General features: G+C 38.5%; 1 protein-coding gene across 1 annotated transcript; it reads left to right on the top strand.

The window, feature by feature from the left end:
- Positions 1–1,801: 1,801 nt before the first annotated feature.
- On the top strand, positions 1,802–23,199 carry LOC111527706 (zinc finger protein 474). Its single transcript, XM_023194144.2, has 2 exons — positions 1,802–1,963; positions 21,414–23,199. The coding sequence occupies exon 2, from the start codon at positions 21,626–21,628 to the stop codon at positions 22,715–22,717; it is 1,092 nt and encodes a 363-aa protein (XP_023049912.1). The 5' UTR covers positions 1,802–1,963; positions 21,414–21,625; the 3' UTR covers positions 22,718–23,199.
- The last annotated feature ends 870 nt before the right edge of the window (positions 23,200–24,069 follow it).

Here is a 24,069-nt window from a genome sequence, read left to right as displayed (position 1 = left end):
GACTGAAGAGTCACTTCAATAGAATTAAGAGTCCTGTGAATTACCTCCACATCTCAATTACATTATCTGGGGACAAGGGGCAAGGTTGGGGAATATTAGAGGTCAAGAGGTCAAGTTTTTTTGTGTGTGTGTGTGTGTGTGTTTTTTTTTTTGCTAACCAGTAAGGAACATTCAGTAAAATGTTCTTTAATCTCACCACTCACACGTAACCACTGTTAACACTGGGATGTATATTCTTTGAGTTAATTGTGTGTTTGTGTGCACATGAGCACACACAAAGAATTTGATGAGATTATACTATTTATTCTGTTTTTGTAGCTTCTCCTTTTCATTTAGCAATATATTGTAAACTTTTTCCCAGGTCAATAAACTATTGCCTCATAGGCTTTAATGCTTGCAGAGTATTTCATTGTGGAATTGTACTACAATTATCTTAATATCTCAGAATATTTTAAAATATGAATCTTGTAAACACTACTTCAGATGTATTTTTAAATACTGGCCTTAGTTTTTAAAATGTTTTCTATGTCTTAGGACATGGTAGAAAAATAGAAAGCAAAGCTTCTGCATCTTGTAGTTGCTTGCATTTTAGACCAAAGCATAGAACACGCTTTGAGAGTCACGGAGATTATCCATCTTTAGAGGAGAACAAGATCTTCATCGTCTTTTTCTTTTTTCTTTCCTTCTTTTTTTTTTTTTTTGATGGAGTTTCGCTCTTGTCGCCCAGTCTGGAGTGCAATGGCGCAATCTCGGCTCACAGCAACCTCCACTTCTAGGGTTCAAGCGAATCTCCTGCCTCAGCCTCCCAAATAGCTGGGATTACAGGTGTGTGCCACCACGCCTGGCTAATTTTTGTATTAGTACAGACCGGGTTTCACTATGTTGACCAGGCAGGTATTGAACTCCTGACCTCAAGTGATCCACCCGCCTCAGCCTCCCAAAGTGTTGGGATTGCAAGTGTGAGCCACTGCCCCCAGCCCAAGCTCTTCTATATAGATGGTATTAGTATTAGTCAGGGTTCTCTAGAGGGACAGAACTAATAGGATAGGTGTATATATGACAGGGAGTTTATTAAGATGTATTGACTCACACAATCAGAAGGTGAAGTTCCACAATAGATCATCTGCAAGCTGAGAAGTAGAGAAACCTCAAAAGTAGGGAAGCCAACAGTGCAACCTTCAGTCTGTGGCCAAAGTCCCGAGAGCCTCTGGCAGACCCCTGGTGTAAGTCCAAGAGTCCAAAAGCTGAAGACCCGGAGTCCAGTGTTCCTGGGCAGGAAGCATCCAGCACAGGAGAAAGCTGAAGACCAGAAGACTCAACAAGTCCTTCCACCTTTTGCCTGCTTTATTCTGGCCGTACTGGCAGCTGATTATATGGGGCCCACCCAGATTGAGGGTGGGTCTGCCTTTCCCAGTCCACTGATTCAAATGTTATTCTCCTTTGGCAGCACCCTCACAGACACACCCAGGAACAATACTTTGCATCTTTCAATCCAATCAAGTTGACAGTCAGTATTAACTGTCACAGTATTTTTAAAGTCCCTAGAAAAGATCAATAAGATAATCAGTAAATATTGTTTTCTTCCTTAAAATAAAATGTTGTGTTTCTACAGCAAGAAGAGCCTGTGACTTAAATTTATCTGTCCCTGTTGGTTGCTCAGTCCGTCGGTAAAGTTCCTGAAATCAATTTAAAAGAAAGCTGAAATCCATACCTACTTTGCTCTCTGTTTCCCATCAGTTACTAGAGAACTCAGTCCCGTCCCTTTTGTTGACAGGTTGCCAGGATACATCCAGGCCACAAAGGCTTGCGGTTCCTGTTACTCAGCAGCCTCAAAAACTCACACCAACTCCTGCAAGGAATATGAATCTTGGAGCTCCCAGCTATTCTGTTCCTGTTTCCATCAGCTCCTTCCCTGAAAACTCAGAGGTGCTCAGCATGCCATGCTAAAAACCAAACTAAAAAGGTAAAGAACAAACGTCACAAGGTGAGGCTCTCGCAGAGAGCATTCTCTGTTGTGCATTCTCTGTTGTCTGGTAGGTCTTAAATCTCAAACCTTTCAACTAATAACAACTGCTTCTCTTAGATATTCTTGGTCTCTTCCACTGGCTTCTCACCAGTATTCGGTAAATATTTCCTTGCTATAGAAAATAAATCCAAATGATAATAATAATAATTGGTTCTTAAGTGAAAAATCTCAAGTACTACTAAACAAAACAATAAATGTCATTTTACTTCTTTGGATGCTGGCAATGATGAATGAACTATGGATTAAATATTCTAATACTAAAAGATAATAAAATTGTATTTAAAAGAATGATTTTTAAAATAACTTTCTTCAAAGAAAAGTAGATGAAGTAGGGTTTTAACATTAATTCAGAACTATATGCTTATTAGCCAGATTATCCGTGACAGCAAAGGGGTGTTAAAGGCTATAATTACTCAATTGTCTTGGCTGTTTTTTTTTTTTTTTAATTATTTGAGATAAAATCGATGTGGAGTAAATTGTAACCAATCTGGAGTTCTTAAATTCAAGTTTCTAAAAACATTGAGTTTAACAGGTATATACAACCATGTCATGGGCACCTCAGTCAGGGCAAGGGACATTTCTTTCACCCCAGAATGTTTCCTCACATCCTTTCCAGCCAATCTTCCCTCCATAGGTGGCCACTGTTTTGATTTCTATCCCCAAAGAATACTTGGCCATTCATGAACTTTATATGAATAGAATGATACCATATATATTATACTGTTGGACTGACGCCTCTGGCTTAGCAGAATGTTTTTTCAAACATTTCAATGTGGCTTTTTAAGTGAGTAGTACAATTCTTTTTAAAGGTAAGTATAATTGCATTTTATGCGTATTTTACATTTGTTTATTATACTGATTTTTTTTTCTAGTTTGGGCCTCTTATAGCTAAAGCAGGTATAAACATTCTTGCACAAAGTATTTTTCTCCTAATTTTACTTTTTATGTCTAATTTTTTTCCAGCTTTATTGAGGTATGATTGACAAATAAAAATCACACATTTGGGGTTTATCGTGAAATGTGTTGATATATGTAGACACTGTGAAATGATTGCCACAATCAAGCTAATTAAAGTATCATCATATCACATAGTTACCTTTTTTGGGTGTGGTGAGAATGCTTGGGATCTACTATCTTAACACATTTCAATTATTAATTATAATAATTCTTAATGATAGTCACAATGCTGTACATTAGGTTTCTAGCATTTACTCACCTATAACTGAAGGTTTGTACCCTTTGCCTATCTTCCCTTCACCTCATCCTCCACTCATGGTAACCATTATTGCACTCAGCAGGTAGGTATATGAAGATGCTCACCATCACTAATCAACAAGGAAATGCAAATCACAAGGAGATATTACCATCTATTTGTGAGAATGGCTGTTAAAAAGACAAAAGATAACAAGTGTTGGTGAGAATGTGGAGAAATGGGAACCCTTATACACTGTCTGTGGGATTGTAATTTAATAGTGCCATTATGGAAAACAATATGGAAGTTCCTCAAAAAGTTAAAAGGAGAACTACCATCTGATCTAGCAATCCCACTGCTGGGTATATATCCAAAGAAAATGAAATTAGTATATAAAAGAGATATCTACACTCCCTTGTTAACTGCAGCATTATTTACAACGGTCAATATATGGGAACAAATTATCTATCAACAGATAAATGGATAAAGAAAATGTGGTATAAACATACAATAGAATATTATTGAACCTTAAAAAAGAAGAAAATTCTGCTGTTTTCAACAGCATGGATGAATCTTGAGGACGCTATACTAAGTGAAATAAGCCAGATAAGGAAAGACAAACACTGTGTGATCTCACTTATATGTGGGGGGAAAAGGAAGCCTGCACAAGTCTTAGTAGATATATGTCCTTATTTATTTTGGATTCAGACCCAGGAGTGAAACTAATGAGTGATAGGGTAGATGTTTGTGATAAATATGGAATAACATCTCACAGTGGTTATAATTTGCATATTCCTGATGACTAATGGAGTACTTTTCATGAGCTTCTTGGAGATTTGTGTCTTTTTAAAAATTATCTATTCATACCTTTTACCCATTTAACATTTTTTTCTTTTTAATGTCTTTTTCATTAATGTATAACTCACATACAATAAAATGCACCCATTTTAAGTACACAATTTGATGAGTTTTGACAAATGATTATATCCATGTCACCAACAAAGATATAAATAAAAGAAAATGTCCATAACCTTGGTAGTCAATTTTCCATTCATGCACCTACCCACCAAACAATCACTGATATACTTTCTGTCACTACAGATTAGCTTTGCTTATTCTAGGGTTTCATATAAATGGAATAATTCAGTACCTATACTTCTTTTGTATTTGACTTTTTTAGCAGCACATTATTCAAAGAGACCCATGTAGTGTATATTAGTAGTTTATTCATTTGTACTGTGAAACAACATTCTACTGTATGAACATGCTATAATTATGTGTTCATTTATCTATTGATGTATGTTTATGTTATTCCCAGATTTTCACTACTATGAGCAAAGCTACTGTAAACATTTGTAAATGACTTTTTGTGGACGTATACTTTCATTTTTCTTAGATAATTATTTAAAATGTCAATATCATTGTGTAGGCATAGGTTTACTTTATCAAGTTAAATTTTTAGGTAATCCAATTTTTAAATATATGCCTTGCAAGCATTTCTTCTCAATCTATGTCTTGCCTTTTAATTTTCTTATTTTTTTTAACGTGCAGAAGTTTATAATTAAGAGAAAGTATAATTTATTGTATTTTTCTTTTATACTTAGTTCTTTTTGTGTTTTGTCTAACAAATCTTTGCAAATATTAGGATCATAGATATTCTCTTCTTAAAGTTTTATCATTTTTGCTTTTATATTAAGTTCTATGATCCATTTTGAGTTAATTTTTGTGTGCAGTGAAAGTTAGGAGTTGATATTTTCTCCTTGTGTGCATCCTGTTGTTCCACTCTCATTTGTTAAAAAGATTTTCCTCTCTCCATTGAATTGTGTTGGCATCTTCATGAAAAATGAATTGATCATGTATGTAAATTGACCATATGCTTCTGGACTGTCTGTCCTGTTACATGAATCTATTTGTCTATCCTTATTGGCATATTAATTTTAATAAGCCAACTTATATTATTTGAATACTTGAAGCAAGTGTTCAAAATAAATATGGAAGTTGAGTCCTTCCATGACTGCTTACTAGTGAACCACACACAAGAATTAGAATCAGGTTGGGCAATCCTCCTTGCATGTTGCCCAAATGTTTTCCCGGGCAGCAACCTTATTTTAAGTGATTCTGTAATAAGCGAAAGCCAAAAATATAGTTATAAACTTATTCAGGAATCATAACCCCAGTGAAAAAAGTAAGTATTTTTCAAGCCCATTAATATAGAATGTGACTTCAACTTAATTTTTATTTATTAATTTATTCCATAATTTATTGAGTGTCTACTGTATTCCAGACACTGTTCTAGACAGGAAAAAGCAGAAGGAGAATATTTATCTGTTCATAATTTCTGTAAGAAAACATTATGTATAACATCAACTCTGTTTCCTATTTAACAGTATATTTCTCACAATTACAGAGAAAAATCTATACCTAGTAAAATAAACGTCAGAATAAATATCATCACATATTCTTACAAATTGACAGAAAATTATAAACATTCAAATGTTAACTAAGAAAAGATATTTTCCAGCCTTTCCAAATCTTTCTATCACTTCCATAAAATGCCTATTTCTTTTGAGCCTAAAATGTAAACTATTATTTCTATTAGTTGCATTTTCCAGATTATTTTATTCATTCATTCATTCATTCATTCATTTATTTCTTTGAGAAAGGGTCTTGCTTTGTCACGCAGACTGGAGTGCAGCAGCACAATCACAGTTCACTGCAGCCTCGACCTCCTGGGCTCAAGTGATCCTCCTACCCAAGTCCCCCAAGTAGCTGGGACTACAGGCGTGCACCACCATGCCTGGCTAATATTTTTTATATTTTGTAGTGATGAGATTTTATTATATTGCCCAGGGTGGTCTTGAACTCCTGAGCTCAAGCAATCCTCCTACCCTGGCTCCCAAAATGCTGGGATTACAAGTGTGAGCCATAGCGCCCAGCTCCAGCTTATTTATGAATTTAAATATTATCTATTTTTTCTAAGAGAATTTTTTGTTTTACCAACCAGACCTTCATATGACTGTTTCTTCTCTGGGTCTACATAATTTGAATAAATATGCAATATTATTTTAACTCATTTTCTCAGAGTATCTGGTGAATGATACATTTTCAGGATTATATGCAATTCTAGACGTAAGTTGTAAATGGTGAGGAACATGAACCATTCCAAAACACCCTTCCTGAGGAATCAATGATGATTTCTGTGGAGTCTTATAAACTTGAAGAAGCATTTCTAAATATCATAGCACACAAATATGGCAATAGGAATACACTATGTTGGGGGCAGCAGAGAGGGAGAATGTAAAGAAGGCAAGTTGTTAACCGATTAAAAAGGATGGCAAACTGCAAATAGAACGTCCAAGGTGCAATGCAGCCAAGCATTTGTTTGAGAGAAAAATCTAACAGGAGCCTTATGGAGTTCGTGCGGATGGCACTTAGTAGGATTCTGGTTGCATTGAGTACTGTAAGTTCACATTGATTAATAATTTGATGTCTTAATGTTAAAATGAAATCTAGTTTGAATGGTCTAATGGAAAGGTTAGAAAATTTTCTTGTCTTTGCCCAAATGGTAAATAGTTAAGGGCTTGTAAGTCATACACTCTGCCATTGTAGGGCAAAAGCAGTCAACGACAAACATAAATGAATAAACATGACTGTGTTTCAATAAAACTTTATTTACAAAAGAGCTGAACGATGGCCAGATTTATCCTGGGGGCCACAGTTTGTCAGCCCTTCCAATGTTCAAGAAGTTCTGATGAGATACCTTCCAAAAATCATACATTGATATTGAAAGGCCTGTGGTCTTGAAAATGTTCTTCTTGAGTGCCTGGTACTTGGGGGGTTCTCTTTAGAAGGGAGATGACTAGACATAATTATATGCCGAAGAATGAAACAAAATCCCTATCTCTTGCCATAGACAAAAATCAAATAAAACAGGACTAAAGCAAATCTAAGATATAAAACTATAAATCTTCTAGAAGAAAACACTGGGAAAACACTCTCATACATTGGTCTGGTCAAAAACTTCTTGAGCAATATCTCAAAAGCACAAGCAACCAAAACAAAAATGAACAAATGGGATCACAGCCAGCTAAAAAGCTTCTACCTAGCAAAGGAAACAATCAACAAAGTGAAGAGACAACCCACAAATTGGAGAAAATATTTACAAACTACCCATCTGACAAGGGATTAATTATCAGATTATATAAGGAGCCCAAACAACTCAATCGTGAAAAACCAAATTATACATTTTTAAAATGAGCAAAAATCCAGGCTTGGTGCCATGCACCTGTAATCCCAGCTACTTGGGATCCTGAGGTGGGAGGATCACTTGGGACGCTGAGGCAGGAGAATAGCTTGAACCTGGGAGGCAGAGGTTTCAGTGAGCTGAGATTACAACACTGCACTTCAGCCTAAGCAACAGACTGAGACTCTGTCCCCTGCCCCCCAAAAAAAAGTAGTTAGGAAAGGCCTGAGTTGACAATATTTAAATAGAGACCTGAAGTACAAAATAAGAAAGCCAAGCAAAGAACTGGAGGAAGATTCTAAGCAATGGCAAGAGCATGTGCAAAGCCTCTGTCCAGTCCCTCCCCGAATCTCCCCCAGAGTGACAGAGAGTTTGACTTGTCTGAGGAACTGAGAAGTGAACATGGATGGAGCACGGTGCAGAAAGGGGGGAGCAAAAGGAGATAGGCAGAAACTGAGGTAGGTACAAAGTTACAGAGGGCATTCAAGGTCAAGAGGTTGGATTTTTTTTTGAGAGCAGTGGGACAACCATGGAGCAGTTAGGCAACAGAGGTTTAAGTTGTGATTGTAGCTTAAGGAGTTAAATGTGACTGCTCTGAAAAAGATAGACGGGGGTTGAGAGCGGAAGTGGCTCTTCACCTACATGGTTGAAACAGCCCACAGATGGGAGGCACACCCATTCACCTGCCTGGCATTAGATTTATAGGTGCAGGCAAAACAGTCGAAAAGAATAATCAACCACTTCAATGCTAGATGTGGAAATGCTTCTATATAAATTGATGTAATATCACAAAAGGTTATCCAATATCAGATGGGTAGAATGAAGACAGGAGTAAAAAAACATGGGAAAGGAGATATATTAAAATGCAAAGGCAGAAAATACTAAGATGAGAAGGGGAGCAGAAGGAAAATATAGGAAGATGATAGAATAAGATAAGATTTTTTTCTGCCAAATTATTAATGGGCAATCACATAGGAAACTAAAACATGCTAAATATTGTTTAGAGTGTCTATCAGTGCCTTTTCCCTTTTCCCTCATTGTCTAATTCCTTACCTTACATTTCACATGCAAACCCACAATAAGATGGGGAATCTACTTGAAGAGCTGAGGCAAAGGCAAACATCCTCATGATCTTCTCAGCCTGGCCTCACCATCAGTGTGACTTCTCCCAAGTTCAAAGATATGTCCAAAAGGTTATTTTAGTGAAATTATTGTGAAATGAACAGAGAACAAAATAAGAGTAGCGAGAACTGGAAATAGAAGAAAAACACAATTGGGCAAAGACTCGAATCTCAAGTTTCAGTTAGACACTCAGCCAACAATTGTCCTTATTAGTACTGTATGACCTAGTTACAATCCAGCATATCATCACCATGTATCATAAGTGTCAGATGGACTGGTATTGTGGCATGGATTAATTACTAAATGAAGATTATAACATTGATTATCAATGCATCCCCTTGACCCGGCAGAAATATGGAGAGGAATGTATAAGGTCTGTGATGTGTGTGTGTGTGTGTGTGTGTGTGTGTATGTGTATTCATGTGTGTGAACAATTGGAAGCAGAGTCCTCAGTAAAGTGATAATAAATATAACTGATAAAATTCTATTTTCTTGACAATCAAGTATACATATCCATTGAAAGAATGGAAAAATATATAATTATTTTGTGAAACACTTTTTCCATTTTGGTTCATTTAAAAATCATTAATGGGTAATAAAAGTTAATAACGTTCCTTGAATCCGTTCATGGCATTTCCACTCAGAAATACTAAATGATTGTGAAACATTAAAATCAGATAAATCTTGGATTGCTTTATCTATTCAGTTCCAAGTGAACTATCTTATATATGAAACATATGACATTTCATCAACAAAAATTAAAACCACATTTTCCCCTTCAGTTAACCTGTTTCTGATGTAAATCACCATGTCAAACAGAGTTTTATTATTTGAACTATTGGGGCACTTATGGGTGTTAAGCAGTTTCCAAATAAATTTTTCAACAGAGATTCCCGGAAGTAGCACAGGAATGCTATTTTAGCTAAATTACTTAAATGAACACTATCCATTCCTTGTCTATATGAAACAGGCTTCATTATCATTCCCTAAAAATGTAATGATCTTTCATGTAATCCAATTTATTTTATTGTCAATTTTGTACCTGGAATTTTACAGTCAACTAAAAAGGATCAAGATTTGTGACCTAAAAAATTGCCATTATTTCATGACATTTACAGGAAAAATCCTAAATGTATGAATTTTCGAATATTGATTTCATAGTATCTTCAGCTAGTTCAGCCTATTCTATGCATTTTTTTTCCATACAATTATGGTACTATAAGATTCTGGTATTTGAAAAACTAGAAAACAAGGAACAAGATGAACAAGCAGACGAAAACCAGCTTATAACACTTAAATTGGGAAGAAAGAGTAGTGACTGAATAAAAGTGAAACATTAAGAAATTGCTAATGCCTGTTGAAAGGAAATAAGGACATGACATCACATCTGCATGTTCCGGCCCTGGGATGCAGAGTAAACTCATTATTTCTCAAGGTAGAGAAGAAAAATCCTTTTAAGGCAGCTTGGAGTTATTTGCCATATTTGCATTTAACGGAGCGGTCTTTGAAGAGAGGACTTATAAGCACAATGGACAGGAAAGGTAAAGGAGAAGAGTGAACAAAGAGGATGTTCCTGATGCCTATTATTGGTGTCTCATGAACGTAGGCCGGTGGAATTCTCTGAAAAGTTTACCTAGAAGCTGTGCTAACCTCAAACCATCACAGAAAACCCTCACAGGTGAAGCGCTCTTCTGACCCTGGAATTGGAAACCCTAGGTGTTATGGTAGCATGTTTTGTCCCTTCCAAAATTCATGTTGAAATTTAATTCCAGCCAAAATTCAGATTCTACCAATGTGATAAATTCTCATTAAAAACAGAAGTAGTGGATATTTATTAAACAGTTGATACAATTGTATAGAGCTTAATACACACATAGGAGTACAAATAAAATTGAGGATTCTGACACCTCGATTTTATTTGCACTCATGTGTATGTATTGTACTCATGTGTGTGTATACCACAGACAGCACCTCCAATGTTCTTGTGCTATTTGACAGTATATTCCAAATGTTGTCCTTGCTTTGCTCATGTTTATGTGGAGCATGCGGAATGGGTATGAGCTAGATAAACAGCAATGACCATGAGCTACTGATGCCAAGGGGACATTTAATGGGGTTACACACAAGTGTTATGGCACAGCAGGATGGGGGATCAATTTTAGGTTGGGATTCCATATAGGAAATGACACCACAAAATGGAAATGTGTTTTCAGCTTTTATTTTTTATTTTATTTTATTTTTTGAGACAGTCTGTTGCTCAGGCTGGAGTGCCATGGTGTGATCTCGGCTCACAGCAGCCTCCAACTCTCAGTTTCAAGCTATTCTCATGCTTCAGCCACTCAAGTAACTGGGATTACAGATGTGTACCACCACACCTGGCTATTTTTTTTTTTTTTTTTTTGAGATGGAGTCTCCCTCTGTTGCCAGGCTAGAGTGCAGTGGTGCGATTTTGACTCACAGCAACCTCTACCTCCTGGGTTCAAGCGATTCTCCTGCCTCAGCCTCCCGAGTAGCTGGGATTATAGGAGCACGCCACCACACCTGGTTAATTTTTGTATTTTTAGTAAAGACGAGGTTTTGCCATGTTGGTCAGGATGTTCTTGATCCCTTGACCTCATGATCCATCCACCTCGACCTCCCAAAGTGCGGGGATTACAGGCGTGAGCCACTGCACCCAGCCCTGCCTAATTTTTTGTAGAGATGAGGTTTCACCATGTTGGCCAGGCTAGTCTTGAACTCCTGACCTCAAGTGATCCTCCCACTTCGGCCTCCCAAAGTGCTGGGATTACAGGCATGAACCACTACACCCAGCTCACAGCAAGATCATCTTTCTTTTGGGGGCAGTAGAAGAGAATCTGTTTCCTTGGTCTTCCTGGCTTTAAGAGGTGCCTGCATTTTTTTGGCTCTAGACTCCTTCTTTGAACAGCTAATTGAGGCCTTTTCACACTTCAAATTTTTTCTGCTGCTGTCTCTCTCTCACTGACTGGGGAAGAAGTTCTCCACATTTGATGACTCATGTGATTAGACTGGGCCCCTCACTTCTAATGCTGCTTTCTCCAGAATATAACGAAGTTAAAATAGAAGCCACATTTTTCCTACTAGTGAGGTGGAATTGTTGGCATTGCCTTATCTCTCCAGCCAGATGGAAAAATCCAGAGGACGTTAGCAGTGGTGTCAACCATGGAATGCTATATTCTTCACTCTCTTTCTAATGGCATCTTTTCCTTATTGGGTAGTCTTGTTGGGTTGTCCTAAACTTAAAGCTCAGATAGTGGAAATAATGAAACAAAGTGAAATAGAACACAGAAGGTGGGAAAAAAGACCCTGTTGAAAACACAAGAAAGATAGGAAACATCAACATCCACAAAGTTGACTTTAAATTAAACTCTTCCCATCCAATATCCTAATATTTCCAATCTTATGTGTGACTTAAAATATACATATGACCTTTGTGTTTACTAAAGGCAAACAGAACAAGGCAGTCGAGAGTTATTGGTCATGGAGTGGAAGGAGGCTTTCAATAAATGTTGAACCACAAAAAAATTTAAACTAGAAGCCAAAGAGGTTTTTAAATGAGCCATCACCACATTGCATGGTTGTTTGGGTCTGGGGACACAAAGAACGAGCAAGTTTCCCCCAGACACCAGGAGACTCATTCTGGTGGTTTTCTCCAGCAGGGAATATTTTATATAAGCTTTCCTGGGAAATGAGAATTTGTAGGGCTGAGGATTCTGAACCATCAGTGAGCTGTAACTATGTGGCCCATGAAAGAGTGCCTTGTTGCCATGATTCAGCGATATCAAATGGTATGACAACAGTATTTTGATGACTTATTCACATAGAAGGATGAGAGATGTTGGGAGAACAGCAACCAAAAGCCCATGTTCAGAAACAGCCTTCAGTTTGTGGGCACATACAAGCTACCAGGTCTCCAGAGTCACCGCCAGGCACGTCATGGCGAGCATATTGGAAAATAGAGGCACATTCATTCGAGCACACAGCAGAAGCCCCGCCTGCCTTATGGACTCTGCTATTTTTGACTTCCTTCCCAGGCATTTTCCTCAGAAACAGTTTGGGTGCAGAGCACATTATTAACAAAGGGTGTTGATGTCTGTAATGAATGGTATTGATAATCAGTGTAAGTGTTAGCCAGGCTCCAGGAGGCACTGACCTCCTGGAGGTGGACAGAAATAAGGCACAACTTTGAGACCTCTGTAAGGTAAGTGGGTGATGTGGTAGAAAGGTTCCTCCTGGATTCAGTGAGCCCATCTCTCTTACGCCAATTTATCCTGGCCTAGCAGCTCCGTTCATGCACAACTATATTCTTCATTGTGTTTGTTTCCACCTGGACACACACAAGTGACCACACTTCTGATACTAACACAGTGTGGCTCAGAAGTCTGTGCCAAAAGTGTCGCACTGAGTTCAACTAAATCAAGAGTATAAAGACAGTGGGAACTCTGTGCAAACATATCACATAATGGGGGGCTGGCAAACATATGCATCTATTTGCAATTCTTTTAAAACATAGATACTAAAATACGGTTATCTGTGGGTTTTTCCATCCAATGTTTAAAAACCATAATATATCCATTTTAGACACTTGATGGCTATAGATCTCATTCTAGTTTGAGAAGGGGCTATTGTGCTGTTCTTATACATTTTCAGTTCAAACTAATTTATAGTTACTTCTTGACAAAATGGACAACTTGGCAGAAAGAAAAAGTATACCAAATCCTGTAATCCCCATGAGGAAGCATAATTCTCTTATAAAGTATTTCCAGAGCAAATCTTTACAATCCAACTATGGTCTATATTGCTAATAGCTTGTTTATGGTTCTTTTAATTGGCTGATTAGTTCTTTAAACTAATAATATAAAACATCTAACAGTCTTCATCTGGGGAGTCATTTAATGGTGAAGCAAGGTCCATTGGCTTAAATAGAAGAGTAGCTCTTATGATATCAACCGATCAATAGATCATTATGGGAATGCCTCTAAAAAGTTTAGATGGTCCACAAAACACAATTTTGTCTGTTTGTGTTTTCCTTTTTTCTTTTTTTTTTCTTCTATAATCCCACCTGTAGCTGTTCTAAACATTGACTGCTTTATTTTTTCCTCTGAAGTTATGTATATATCATCTTCTATAACCCTTTGATAACTTATGAAAATTCCTTCTTAGGTCACTGATTCTGTCTTTTCTTCTTGGATTTTACCCTTCCTCCTAGACTGAAGCATTTCAGCCCTAATCTACTTTCATTCGGCAGATTCCTTTCTAAATATTCTAAATATTTAAAAATAAATATGTTGTGTTTATAACAATTATATCCTATAAGACTTCAGTTGGATTCTCAGTTCCTTGAAGTGATTTTCAATATTTAATTAAGAAGAAAAATGTCCCCACAGGACACTTTCAAGCAAGAAGCATGTACTATAAATTAGTGAATCCGACTAGTGAGAAGCTTTGGAAGAGTAAAGGCTGGCTCTCTGAGCTACAGGCACAGCTCTTACTCACCATCAGCTTATGTTGGATGTTACCACACAGGAATGTGGGCTCTGTTCGGCCAGCTCTTCCACTCTTCAAGAGAAAACAAAAATCCTTATTTTATGTGACATCTCCCAATTTTAAAATAATGGAAACTAAGTCAAGCAGTTTTGACTTTCTGCAGGCTAAAAAGAACATAGCTATGGACTAGATGTGCCTATGAGCCAATGCTTAAAAAATCTTGAAAAAAACATATTGGTATAGAGCTATTCTGTTGAAATAAAATTATCCTAAATGTGAGAAAACATGGCATGTGAAATTCCTTTGAAGATTTTTTTCTTTTTTTTTTTCCCCACTTTTTTCTTTTTTGGGCTATCCTTTAAATTTCTATGTATTATAGGCCTCTACTGTGATTCTACTGACAGTTTGTAGAACCAGTGCTCCACCACTGCAAATGTCAATATTACAATTATATGATCATACCTGTGTGGCATTCATGACTCTTGGGTACTCTGTAATTTGGATACTCAATATAGAGTGAAAATTATAGGCTTGATCTAACAATAGTTTTCATAGAGTGATATTATAAGCCTTAACAACATAAAATGCCTTTTGCAGAGGGCTCTAGTTAGAAGCACAAAGAGTGCATTTCTCCAAATTTTTTCATAGCTTTTCTAGCACCATAGAGTATTATGTTCATACTTGACAATTAGATTGAAAGAAAGTGAAAGAACTTATTTCTTGGCTTAAAATTATTCATAGTGAAGGAGAAACAAAGAAAAGGAATTTTTTCATTAGTTATTTATAATCAGTCTAGAAATGCCAATGTTTTCTCAAAGCCATGCCTCAGGCTAAGTGGCTTTTATGAAGATGCTTCCACTTTTTACCTTCAAATGCTGCTCCTATATTTCTTAAACCGTACTGCCTCTAGGTCCCAGCTGCTCTCACATGGCCTTTCCCACTCACATCAGATTGGGTAAGGTCTGCAGATGCCACGGGACGAGATGCTGCCTAGAAGAGAGTGTACAGAACCAGTGAGAATGAGCCAGACCAGCTGCCCAGCTGCCCTCAACACTCCTGGTCATCTTTGGTCTATGAGTAGGATCGCTTTGCTGTGGCTCCCTCTGTGGCAGTGGTGGCCTTATGGCTGGGGGTTCAACAGGTGAAGAGTGTCATATAAAATTTAGTAAAATACAAGCATGCTTAGAACAGCAGATTTCCCTTATGAAATTTGTACAGCTACTGGAAAATGGAAGAACAATACTTTCTAGCTCTTAAAGCACGGTGATAGTGTAAAAATAACAAACATGCATTTTCAGTGGTCTGAATGAGTTGAGGATTAAATGTTCAGATAAGCATCTTATTTTGTAAGATGCTATGAAAGAATTAATTTGCATTTATATTTATTGCAATATTTAAGTAATATGCAGATTGAATATCACAGATTATTATTACTTGCATTTTGAGGGTTGTTACATCGTTTGAATTATTAAAATTTAGAAACTTAGAAGATGGAGTTGAAAATCAGATCTCCAAGAAGGGGACACAGACTGGCTGGGGATTGCATCTGGCGGGGAAGGGTCAGTTCATCTGGTTTTACAAATTTGGTTCGATTCAGCTGCTGGTATTGAAAAGAACTGCTTCTTCAAGAGTAGAGAAGTGTTGCTGGAATAATGCTCACAGCGACCACACACACACAGGAAGCCTTTAAAAGGATTAAATGCCCTCTTGCTCCCCAATTCTTGCATTCTCCTTCCATTATTCCTGTTGGCAGAGCATAACACAGAGCCAGCTTGCAAAGCAGAAATGGGCTGTGCAGAGTCCCAGTACCCATATCATAAAGCTGAATAAAGAAGATTGGGAGTATAGAGACAATAAGTTAACAACTGGCACAATATTGCTCTCTGCTAGGTCTTTAAGAAGCTCGTGGAAAAAATAGGCTATTTTTTATAAAAAATAGTCATTAAATTTTTTCACTTAAAAGAATCTCTAAAAAAGGAAGTGTTGTGATCAATTTCATAAGAACCATTGATCCGGTATTTATAGTATCAATTTTAATTTTTGATTTTTAAGAAGTACATATTTAATCAGTCAATTTTGCACCCAAACCTCTACTCCCTCAAAAAAAATTCCTTCATCAAAAAATTCTGAAATTTGAAATAACATTATTAGAATTAATTGTGCTAATCACCACTATTAAAATACAGATATCTCTCAATTACTATTAGGTTTCTATGTGAATAACAGACTTTTAAAAATGGCTAAAATAAAAATAAAAATTTATTTTTCTTATGTAAATAAAGTCCAAGGAAGGCATTCTAGGGATTCTCTGATGGTTCCAGCATTATCAGGGACCCAAGTCCATCCAGGTCTCTGCTCTGTCATATCAAGGTTTACATAGATGAAACCTGTTCTCAACTGGCTGCTAAAGCACCAGTCATCACATCCATCTTCCAAGCATCAATAAAAAGGAAAGTAAGAGAAGCAGTTGTTCTCTTCTACCTTTTCAAGAATTGTTCTTACAAGTTCCACACAATATTTTTACTAACTACAAAGGAGCTTGTAGATGTGCCCAGCTGAAAATTGGGGTCTATTAATTGAGGGTGTTGAGTAGAATGGCTACTGGTAAGGAACTAACTGTCTCTGCCAGACATTGGAAGGGACATTACCTCATCAATTATAAGCCTTGGTGTGAATGAGTCCATCAGCTCCTTTTTGAAAGCAAGATTTCATAGGTAAGACAGACTGTGAGCATACAAGAATACTAGGCTGGAGAGTGGAGGCTACTGAATGGGGTGGGTGAAGAATATTGAAGATGAACCTCCTCTCTTTTAGAATCTTGCCAGAGCCACCATCAGCCAGAACTCCATCTTTCTTATTTATATTTTTGTTCATGTAAAGAATTTGAATTCAATACTAATAGAGAAGGGGTCATATCATGTATCAACTGTATTTCTTTTGTTTCAAAGGACTAGTTTTTTTCATATTTTAAGTTCTAGGGTACATGTGCACAACGTGCAGGTTTGATTCATAGGTATACATGTGCCACGTTGGTGTGCTGCACCCATTAACTCGTCATTTACAGTAGGTATTTCTCCTCATGTTATCCCTCCCCATGCCCCTCACCCCACGACAGGCCCCCATGTGTGATGTTCCCCGCACTGTGTCCAAGTGTTCTCATTGTTCAGTTCCCACTTATGAGTGAGAACATGCAGTGTTTGGTTTTCTGTCCTTGTGATAGTTTGCTCACAATGATGGTTTCCAGCTTTATCCATGTCCCTGCAAAGGACATGAACTCATCCTCAAAGGACTAGCTTATTTTTTAAAAGATACGATCACACTTTTGATTGTGTTCTGTTCCCTCTCTTTTGGAGAGACACCTTCTAATGCCAAGATGGTTTTTGGATTTCCACGGTTACTACATTCATCTTTGTGTGTTTGTCTCTCCCTTCCCATGAACCCTGAAGAGAATGGAAAAATGGCATCATGTTGATAAAAAGTGATGCCTTCCAAGACATTCTTTAAATGTCCTATGTGCAGATATGGTCAAAACGGATAATCCAGGCCAACTAAGTGAACATTCTCCAGAGACGCTTGAGGTAAAACTGTCTGGCTTTGCAAAGTGATTCTCTTTATAAACCAGCAACATTGCTTTATGATGTTTTGGGTGACAGGCCAATTTCTTAGGTGATTTAAGTATATGTATTTAGTATATTCCAGTACTTTTGCTTTTAGAGCTAACTTATAAAGGGAGAGCAACCAACACTGCTGTGCCATGGCATGTTGCCTTTGCACAGTCACTGGCGGAAACATTATGCATTTCTCCATAAGACACCTCCGTTCCCAAAAATTTCACTGGCTTCCAGCTACCTCATCTTTCATATTTTGATACCTTTAGTCACAATAAGGGAAAAATTTCAGGAGAACGTTGGAGGAGGAAAGGGATGGTAGAAAAAGAAAAGCTAAAGATTCAAATGGACGTTTCGTGATGTTTCATCGTGTTTGCTGCAGAGAAAATATTTGCAGTGCACAAATGTTTGTGTGCAGTAAGATCTATCCCTAATCAAGATGGTGACATGGCTTCAAACTGAGCACTACCTGGCCTCTTGGGGCAGCCTTCACTTTTACCCTGTGCCCATGATAAAGAAAGACAAAACACATCATTCATTAGTGGTCTGCCCCATTCCCCCAACTGGTCCCTACCTCTGCTGGTTATATAGATTTTTCTGAAGATATTAGTGAAATTAAGAAAAGAATCTGTACTGCACATCACTCAGGAAAAACTACATCTAGAAAACAACGGTATATGGCAAAAGTGATTCTTTTTTTGGGGGGGGGGAGTTTCACTCTTGTCAACTAGGCTGGAGTGCAGTGGCACGATCTTGGCTCTCTGCAAACTCTGCCTCCCGGGTTCAAGTGATTCTCCTGTCTCAGTCTCCTGAGTAGCTGGGATGACAGGCACCTGCCACCACACCAGGCTAATTTTTGTATTTCTAGTAGAGACGGGGTTTCACCATGTTGGCTGGGCTGGTCTCGAACTCCTGACCTCAGCTAATCTGCCCACCTCGGCCTCCCAAAGTGCTGGGATTATAGGCGTGAGCCACTGCACCTGGCCTGGCAAAAGTGATTCTTAATGCAGGAACAGAAAACCAAATACCACACATTCTCACTTATAAGTGGGAGCTAAATGTCAAGTACATGTGGACATAAAGATGAGAACAACAGACAGCAGTGAATGCAAGAGGGGGGAGGACTGAAAAACTACCTGTTGGGTACTATGCTTACTACCTGGGAGATGGATTCACGTGTAGTCCAAACCTCAGCATTATGCAATATGCCCATACACAAAACCTGCACATGTACCCCCAAACCTATAAAAAAAAGTTGAAAAAAAATGGCCCCTGTCGCTTAACATTGAAAACATTGTGTTCCGTAGCCCCAGTATCCCTCTTCTGCTTTGTCCCTCTCGGAGGCTTCTCCTCTGTGCCTTGTCTGCCCTCCATCTTCTTTGCCTCTTCTTTCTCCTAAAAGGAAGCATAACAGCTGGTGAGAGCTTAGTTACCTTTCCCTGAGGCATATGGATAGTACATTAAAACAGGGATGAAAACTAAAGGGAAGAAGCTCTGCTGGAGGAATTTAGGCAGAATGAATAATGGAAAGAGCCACGTACTGGAGCCAAAGAGGGCTGGAATTGATTCACAGTTCTGTCATTTAGACACTGACAGCCTTGGGCAAATTACTTGTCTTTTCTGAGTCATTTTCGTTACTTATAAAATTGAAATAATAATACCTGCTTCATAATCATTTGACAATTAACTAAAATTATGTTTACAAAAACATCAGTGCCATATCTGGCACATAATTGGTATTCAATAAATATTATCTCTCTTACCTTATCAAAAGGGAGATAGAGGGGTTGTTATGGAAAGTCATGGAGATCCCTCAGTATTCTAATCTGCTGGGAACAGAATTGACTCGTGTATGTGTGTGTGTGTGTGTGAGAGAGAGGGAGAAAGAGAGACAGAGAGACAGAGACAGAGGAGGAGAGACAGAGACAGAGAAAACTTAGCGGAAGGAGGCTTATTTGATTGCATTGATTTTTCTAATCTGTCTTCTTAAGTCATATTAGCGTCTGCAATTTCCTAGTATCAAGGAAAACGATAAGCTAAAATTCCTCGGTGAACAGAGCCAATGAAGCAGAGTGGTTTGTGGAAATAACCCATGGGCTGGATTAAAAACCTAATGAAATAATTTTACCCTATTCCTATGTTCCATAGATCTACTTTCTCTTTTAGATGGTACTGATCAAGTGATAAATTTCTCTGTTTTATTTTCTATGCTGGCCACTCTGGGGCCAACACATACTTTTGTCACATCTGTTAACATTACTGTCTTAAAATCTGTCAAAATAAAGAATGACTTCCTTCTCCGTGCCAGACCTGATCTGATACTCTTAAAGGCAAGGATTCAGACCTTTCTTGGCACCTAAGTGCAGGAGCTGGGCACAGAGATCACAGCTCTTTTTGTTCTTTATCAAATCCAGTGCCCGGGGTTTCCATATTCCCGGGACTGCTGGCCTTGCACTGCCCAAACTGCGGTGTTTGCCGTGATGTGCAGGATCCAGCTTCACACCGGGGCTGCTCCTTCTGTGGTTAAGAATGGATGCTTTAGAGTTTATCACCCTGATCTGGGTCATCCTTCAGGAAATGAAAAAGGTCCTGAGGCTTCTGAAAATACTCGTTTTGGGGAGCCAGATTATAAACCCATGGTAAAATTTACTCATGACTTTTCCCAATGTAAAAATGTAGGATTCTTCCCATAAATGGATATCTAAGCTGCCACTTCTTCTGGTGGGGATTCTTGAGGAATCCAGTGCCTTTGTTTTATATTTTAAAAATATTTGGAAGTCATACATATATACAACAAGAAAGTAGGTATGATACCTTTAAGAAAAAAGAGCCTCAAGCAGCATCTGTGTATCATCTTTCCATGAAAGATCTGCAGATATCTCACCAGGATGGGTGCCAGCCTAGGCTGTACTCTTTGCTGGAGAACTATAGCTCCACTTATTAATACTCTATTTCCATAATAAACAAAAGTGAATACATGATGTGTCACAAAAAGTTTATGTCCCTCTGAGGGCTATCCTGATAATCCTCTTCAGATTCATTCTTGAAGTATTTCTTCTGCAAGAGTTCTTAGCTTCAGGTCCATGGACACTCAAGAAGTTTGTGACACAACTTTATCTCAATTAAAATGTCTATCACAACTAGAAACAGTTGACAAATTATTTCAGTAAAATCGATTTCACCTGTGATAGCAACAATTTTAATTTTTTGCTTATAAACATATTACACAGAAATGTCAGAGGAATCCATGTCATTAACAAGTTAAGGATCTCTGACGTAATGGAAGTTTCTGTGGGGCCCAGGGGGTCTTTTTGTATGACCTGCTGATTTCATTAATCTAATTTTCACAGTTTGCAGTTTTCTCTTCCATGGCCTTACCACCCTGGTCTCAGCCTCTGTAGGTTTGCATCATCTGTATGTATGATGTGCTGTTGTCGTCAGGTTAACTTTTTGGGCAGAACATTATTTTTAATACAGTGATAGTGCAAATGATGATGGAAGATTTCCTCAGGTTTATGTCAGTTTGTTGACCAAATCCTATATGCTGGTTATTATGCTAGTCAAAAAGTATACAAGGTCAATATTTAAAACAAGCAAAAAAAAAAAAAAAAAGAAAAACACAAAAAATCCACGGCCCTTTATCAGTTTACAGCCCAAACATGTGTATATGTGTGTGTATACATAATAACTTCTTATGTCTCCCACACCCCTCCACAGATCTTGGAGGCATCTCAACTTTAATGAGGACCTTCCAACATTCCAGACTGATGTCCTGCAATGAAGCTCTGAGTCATGGTCTGTGGGGCTAAGGTACTGGCAACAGTGTGAACCCCGGGACAACTAACCTCACTAACCTTCACTCTAAGCAGAAGCCCAAAGTGAGTCTGGCCTGAAATCAGAGCAAGCACTACAGAAAGACATCTTTGTCAATGGAAAGAGGAAAGAAGAAAAGAATTTCCAATAAGTTACAACAAACTTTTCACCATTCTAAAGAACCCACTTTCCTTATCAACCAAGCTGGGTTTCTCTCTAGTGACTCCTATTCTAGCCTTTTGCCAGAAACAGAGAATGTTAATCCTGGTGAAAAGATTAAGACAGACACTCAGAAAAAGAGACCTGGGACTGTGATACTATCAAAACCGTCAAGTAGAAGAATTATCTCGGAAAGCCAGCTTAGTCCCCCTGTAATCCCGGCCCGCAGGCCTGGATTCCGGGTATGCTATATCTGTGGTCGAGAATTTGGGTCCCAGTCAATTGCCATTCATGAACCCCAGTGCTTGCAGAAGTGGCATATTGAAAACAGCAAGTTGCCCAAGCACTTGAGGAGGCCAGAACCCTCCAAACCACAGTCTCTCAGCGGCAGTGGGTCCTACAGTCTTCAGGCAAGTAATGAGGCTGCATTTCAGAGTGCCCAGGCTCAGCTGCTGCCCTGTGAATCCTGTGGCCGCACATTCTTGCCAGATAATCTTGTTCATCAGAGAAGCTGCAAGCCAAAGGGTGAGGGTCCCAGAGCACCACACTCAAACAGTTCTCATCATCTTACTGGCCTCAAGAAAGCTCGTAGTGGAACCCCAGCCCGACCGAGGACAGTTATCTGCTACATTTGTGGTAGGGAATTTGGCACCCTGTCCCTTCCTATTCATGAGCCCAAATGCCTGGAAAAGTGGAAAATAGAAAATGACCGGCTCCCTGTGGAGCTCCACCAGCCACTCCCACGGAAGCCTCAGCCCCTTCCGACTGCACAGTCCAGCCAAGCGGGACCAAGTCAAGCTCAGCTTGTGTCCTGCCCAAATTGTAGCCTAACCTTTACCTCAGACCGCCTTCTGGTACACCAGAGAAGTTGTAAAACTCAATCTCAGGGGCCAAAAGATCAGAATTTGACCTTAGGGAGTAAAGGAGGCCTAAAAGAGTCCACTAATTCCAAGCAGCAAAAGAACAGGGCAGCACCCAGTGTAACTGATAGGGTAATTCATGCCACACAAGAGGCTTTAGGTGAACCTGGTGGCGCCCTCTGCCTGTAGGAGAACGAGAGAAAACTATCCCTAGAATCAGCCACCTCAGCCCCTAGTATTTTTTCTATCAACGCCTTACTCAGCCTCAATGCAGCCTGTTCAATTAACTCCCTGTGGAACTCCAGGGCCTGTATCTCTCTTGGCTGAATAGATATAAGAACATCCTTGCCTGATGGGTTCATACTACTCTTCAGTTCTGCTGTCTAAAAGAAGAAGAGATGGACTTCTTTCTTCCCCGATCCCTGATACAAATAATCCCCAGGAGACTGTAATTTGAAAATGAGTCATTAATGCTGTGTCTACATTACAGAGATATAATTCCCATTCCAACAGCCAATATTTATTGCCGGTTTATTTTAGTCATCTACCTTAGGAATTCATTTTTGGCACTGCTGGGTCATGCTGAGTTTATCTTACTAAAATAGAATCTGTGTCAAAAACCCCAAATGACTTTAGCAACAATTAAACACTGAAGAACTTGCAAAAATACACAGTCTGTAAATACAACATATTTTTTCTTTTGACACTTATATGGTTGTAGTAAGTAGTAAATTAACCCCAGTGTAGACAATGAAGCAACTAGGTTATTTTTTGGGAGGTGCTTGGTTCCTGCTGCTGCTCTGTGCCCTGTGTTCAGACTGAAGACAAGGCCCTGACCCCTCATGTGGGCCATTCTGAACAAGCATGACCCCAGGAACCCCCAGCTTGCATGGCAAAGAGTTTTTAGGGTTTTATCTAAAGTTTCATCATGGGCAAGGATTGCAGAGAGATGCTTATGAGGGTGGCTACGTGCAAGATAGGGCCTGGTTCATATTCCTTGTCCATTAAACCAGATTGTGGATGCTTTGTCTTTGTCTTGTGTCAGCCTTACTGAATATCAAATCATGAGAAACAGGAAGTGGTAAAGGTCTTTTTTCCAGCCTGCCGAGATAATGAATTCTTAAGAAAACTAAGATTAGGCCGGGTGCGGTGATTCATGCCTGTAATCCCAGCACTTTGGGAGGCCAACTCCTGAAGTCAGGAGTTCAAGATCAGCTTGACCAATATGTCTTTACTAAAAATACAAAAATTATCTGGGCATGGTGGCATATGACTGTAGTTCCAGCTAGTTGGGAGGCTGCAACAGGAGAATTGCTCGAACCCGGGAGTTGGAGGTTGCAGTCAGCTGAGATTATACCACTGCACTCTAGCCTGGTTGACAGAGCGAGACTAAGGAGGAAAGAAAGAAAAAAGAAAAGAAAAGAAAAGAAAGAGAGAGAGAGAGAAAGAAAGAAAGAAAAGAAAGAAAGAAAGGAAAGAAAGAAAGAAAGAAAGAAAGAAAGAAAGAAAGAAAGAAAGAAAGAAAGAAAGAAAGAAAGAAA

Source organism: Piliocolobus tephrosceles, chromosome 4, assembly GCF_002776525.5.
Source record: "Piliocolobus tephrosceles isolate RC106 chromosome 4, ASM277652v3, whole genome shotgun sequence".
NCBI classification, from domain to species: Eukaryota; Metazoa; Chordata; class Mammalia; order Primates; family Cercopithecidae; genus Piliocolobus; species Piliocolobus tephrosceles.
Note: the sequence above shows the minus strand (reverse complement) of the source record. Positions and strands in the feature narration are given on the sequence as shown.